The sequence below is a fragment of the Drosophila ananassae genome, assembly GCF_017639315.1.
Source record: "Drosophila ananassae strain 14024-0371.13 chromosome 4 unlocalized genomic scaffold, ASM1763931v2 tig00000077, whole genome shotgun sequence".
Taxonomy (NCBI): domain Eukaryota; kingdom Metazoa; phylum Arthropoda; class Insecta; order Diptera; family Drosophilidae; genus Drosophila; species Drosophila ananassae.
This window is the reverse complement of record NW_025319043.1, coordinates 286,060-290,748: the sequence shown is the minus strand read 5'-3', so window position 1 is coordinate 290,748 and position 4,689 is coordinate 286,060. Positions and strand designations below refer to the sequence as shown.

The window sequence follows — 4,689 nt, the reverse complement described above, 5'->3', positions numbered from 1 at the left end:
GGTAAATTTTTTAAATATTTATGGCTAAAGATTGCACGAATGTTGCAATTACAAAAACGATTTCTACTAGGGTATCACGCACTGGGATGACACCATTCTTTTTCCTGGATCCAAGTAGTCAGGGCACTGGGATGACAGCTACCCTGACAATCGTCACCCCGCTGCTTGTTAGCGGATACCGCGGCGGTATGACGTAGAAGTTATACTTTTATGCTTACCAACTTAATAAAATTCCTGGATTCCAGTGTCAGCTACTTTCATGACACCAACAGTTGATATTGGTTTGTTGCTTTGCTAGCCAACTACTAGCTATGCCTCAAGTTTCCTATTCAAAATTTTCAATATCAAATCCAATTCATTTGGATTATCATACCGTATCATAACTTTACCCTTAGAATTGTTGTCATTAATTTTGATCTTTAAACCAAGTTGAGAAGATATAGCGCCTTCTATTACTGTCATATCTTGATTTCTAGTATATCTCTGCTCTTTTTGATTGTTGTTTTGATGTAGGTCCTTTATCAGTTTTTCAGTTTGTCTAACGCTTAAGCCCTGAGAAACTATTTTTTCTGCAATACTTTCCGCATTTTCAACATTAATCAACGCTCTTGCATGACCCATAGACAATTTTTTCTCATTGATCATTGTTTTCACCCTATCAGGGAGCAACAACATCCGAATCATATTGGTTATGTGGCTGCGGCTTTTGCCTATAGCTGAAGCTAATTCCTCATGTGTATAGAAAAACTCATCTATCAGTTTTCTGTAAGCTTCACCTTCCTCTATTGGATTAATATCTTGCCTTTGTATGTTTTCAATAATGGATACTTCCAAGCATTCCTTGTCGCTCAGATCTTTTATGATAACCGGTGCACTATCAAGATTTGCAATCTTGCTTGCTCGCCAACGACGTTCTCCAGCTATTATTTCATAACCATCATCATTTGAATCTTTGCGTACCACGATAGGCTGTATAATGCCACTTTTCTTTATCGAATTTGCAAGTTCTCTTAATGACTCCTCGTCAAAATGTTTCCTCGGTTGAAATTTGCTTGGGTGCAGTAATGAAATAGGCAAATGCTCTTGTCGATCTTCTTTATTATCATAATTATCGCCTATGAGACCGGCAAGACCTCTGCCGAGGCGTCTATCATCCTTCATACCACGCCCTCGCTTACTAGCTTCTTCTCCTTACAACTGCTCGCGTGCTTTTTTAAAATTTCCCTTGCCAAACTTATATACGCTTGTGCACCAGGACATTTAAGATCATACACAATAGCAGGTTTTCCATGAGAAGGTGCTTCTGATAACCGTACGTTACGTGGAATAACAGTCTCATACAATGGGATGATAGTTTTGTATACTTTATCATTTAAATACTGACAAATATCGTTTTTAATCTGCTCACTAAGTTTGTTGCGCCTGTCATACATTGTTAACACTATCCCTTCTATTGCCAAAAAAGGGTTTAGGTTATTTCTTTTTATCAGCTCTACAGTTTTAACTAAATGGCTTAATCCCTCCAAAGCAAAAAATTCACACTGAAGAGGGACAATAATAGAATTAGCAGCAGTCAAAGCATTTATGGTCAAAAGCCCAAGTGATGGAGGGCAATCGATGATTATATACTCATAATTATCGCGTATCTTCTCTAATGCGCTTTTTAGCACAAATTTTCCTCGCTCAAGTTGCGATAATTCAATTTCTGCAGCTGATAAATCAACTACTGACGAAATTAGTGATAAATTTGGAATTTCCTTTATATTGAAAATTGCCGATTCTATCAATTTATTTTCGCTGCTTAGTAGTATTTTGTATATATTTTTTTCTTCCCTACTACGATAAGAAATCCCGAGCCCGGTGCTAGCATTTCCTTGAGGATCAAGATCTACCAATAAAGTGCTTTTTCCCACAGCAGCAAAGGCTGTCGATAAATTTATACTAGTTGTGGTTTTGCCAACTCCACCCTTTTGATTTACTATTGCAATAATCTTGCTCACGCCTTTTATCTTATGTATAAAATAATTCTATTGTATATATGCAAGAAACTTTTGCATTAGAAAATTTTTTTGTTGTTAACCACACTAAAATTAGACTGTCTTTTTTGCTTTGTGTAACACACTTTGAACCTTGTTTCCTAATTCATTCAGAGTGAATGGTTTTGGCAAAAAGTGAAAATCTTCTATATTGATGTCATCACTCTTTAAAAAAGCATCTTCTGCATACCCAGAAATAAAAATAACGTTGATATTTGGCCTATGGATCAATGCTTCTTTAACTATTTCTGGGCCGCTCACCTCTGGCATGATTACATCAGTGATTATAAGATCTATATGTTGACTTTTTTTACTGATTATTTCTAGCGCCTCGCTGCCTATGCTTGCTTCTATTACATCAAATCCTTTTCTTTTGAGTGCTTTAGAGATGAATTCCCTTACTGAATCTTCATCTTCGATTAATAAAATTATACCATTACCTTTAATTTCACTTACTACCGGTCTTTCTGTTTCTTCACTATCTTCCTCTCTATCATTTTCATCTGATATGTAAACCATGGGCAAAAATATGCTAAATTTAGTTCCATGATTTACTTTGCTAGCAACATAGATGTATCCTTCAGTTTGTTTAATAATGCCATATACAGTAGAGAGGCCAAGACCTGTACCAGAGGTAATATCTTTGGTAGAAAAAAATGGATCAAAGATCTTTTCAGTTGTATCACTCGTCATTCCACATCCAGTATCAATTACTTCAATCACAACATAATTTCCATGTTCAATCGCTTCCTTGTCTGGAGAAAACATATCCTGAGGTGTAGAATTTAATGAGTCAATCTTTTGATTAAAGGTTCGTATAGTTAATTCTCCGCCCTTTTCCATAGCAGCACTAGCATTGACTGCTAAGTTAAGTATAACTTGCTCTAATTGCCCTTGATCAGCCCTAACAGCACCCAAGTCTCTACCATAATAAATATTAAATTTTATATTTTCACCTATTAATCTTTTTATCATTTCATAAAGATTAGCTATAGTATTATTTACATCAATAATTTTTGGCTGCAAGGTCTGTCTTCTTGAGAAAGCAAGCAATTGTCTTACTAAATTTGATCCACGCTTTGCATTTTGCTGTATCTGTATTATATCTCCAAAAGATGGATCACCAGCTGAATGCTGGAGTAAAAGCAAATCGCAAAATCCTATTATCCCAGTCAATATATTGTTGAAATCATGCGCAATACCACCTGCTAACTGCCCTATAGCTTGCATCTTTTGATAATGCTCAAGCTTTATCTCTAGGTTTTTGTGTTCAGTATTGTCAATAAAATAACAAAGTATGAAGATCATTTTATTATGAAGAAACTTATTGAAATATATTTTTATGTTATTACCGCCGTTGAGCTGTACATCAAAAGACGCATTATTTATTCTATTACTCGAAAAATATTCACGTATTTTCACATGATAACTATCCAATATCAACGTAAAGATTGAATTATTATCTGACCCTGCAAGCTTTATTAGTGCCGTATTTTTCTTTACAAAGTTGCCGTTTATGTCACATTGTGCAATAGCAATTGATGAATTTGCAAAACAAGGGTGTAATTGATAATCAACAATATTTGATTCGGTTGGTGTTATAAAGCCATATATATAGCTATGGTTGTATTTATCACAAAATATAGCAGTGCTCATATAAGCCTTGAATGGAATACCACTTATAGTAAAAAACAAAATTTCATTATCGGTTGTTGTATTGTTATATTTAGATTGAGATATAAAATCACTGATTGAGCTACCTTTTTCCAGTTTTTTTAGTTCAAATATGTCTAAAAATCTTTTATTTACAGATAAAATCACCCCTTTGGCATTTGCAATGTAAGTTCCTATGCTGTGTTTTTCTATTAACTCTTCATATATCTGCTCCTTGTTTATCTGTGTTGCTTTTAATACAAAATACCCATCTGGCCTTGCTATTGGCACTAATGATAAATTTAAAATCTTATTACTATTTATAGCAATTTGGGGATTATCTGGTATTGACTCAAAGAGCAAAAGAAAGTTAGATACTCTATTCTTCTTGTTTAAGGAAATGCATACCTGTACAGAAGAGTTATTTTTTAGTGCATGATAGAGTACTTTTTTGTCTGCTTCTGAAACATCTCCTATTTCAAGAATCTTGCCTAACGTAATGTCATCATCTATTATATGATCTTTAAACCTTTCGTAGAACCTTGCATCAGCATAAATAACACCCTCATCTTTATGTAAAATAAGGCAAAATTCTGTATTATGATTTAGTGCATTTGCAAATATTGCATTTTGAAATTCTATAGTGTTAAGTAGGTATCTGTAGCGTTTTACATTATACATCATAAAGAGAGTTGTTAGAATGCTAACTAATAAATTAATCTCTATATTAATATGCTGACTATATATATCAAAAAAGTAGAGTATCGATATTGCTACTGGAGGTAAGAGCATAATAACTGCCATCACAACAATTGACATTCCATAATTTCTTAGTATGAAGTCAACCCTGTTCTCTTTTTTGTTATCTATGTATCTTTTATTCATTATTGTTACTTGGCATTGTTGTACATACGAAAATGTTCTATTATATTGATTTAATTATTATAGATTTATTAACGTCTTTGATAGATAATTATCATCCAAATCTAATTAAGTTCCT

At 33.7% G+C, this 4,689-nt stretch overlaps 1 protein-coding gene across 1 annotated transcript; it reads right to left on the bottom strand.

Moving 5' to 3' along the window:
* On the bottom strand, positions 1-1,382 carry LOC123257937 (probable chromosome-partitioning protein ParB). Its single transcript, XM_044717878.1, has 2 exons — positions 390-1,382; positions 1-325 (listed from the first exon to the last, which is right to left on the bottom strand). Exons 1-2 carry the CDS (start codon positions 1,159-1,161, stop codon positions 306-308), a joined length of 792 nt encoding a protein of 263 aa, XP_044573813.1. The 5' UTR covers positions 1,162-1,382; the 3' UTR covers positions 1-305.
* Positions 1,383-4,689: the final 3,307 nt, after the last annotated feature.

Excerpts from the sequence above, each read along its gene's own strand:
- LOC123257937 (XM_044717878.1), bottom strand. The coding sequence starts at position 1,161 with ATGAAGGATGATAGACGCCTCGGCAGAGGTCTTGCCGGTCTCATAGGC. Across the intron at positions 326-389 it reads TAATGACAACAATTCTAAGG|GAAACTTGAGGCATAGCTAG; the intron begins GTAAAGTTATGA and ends AATTTTGAATAG.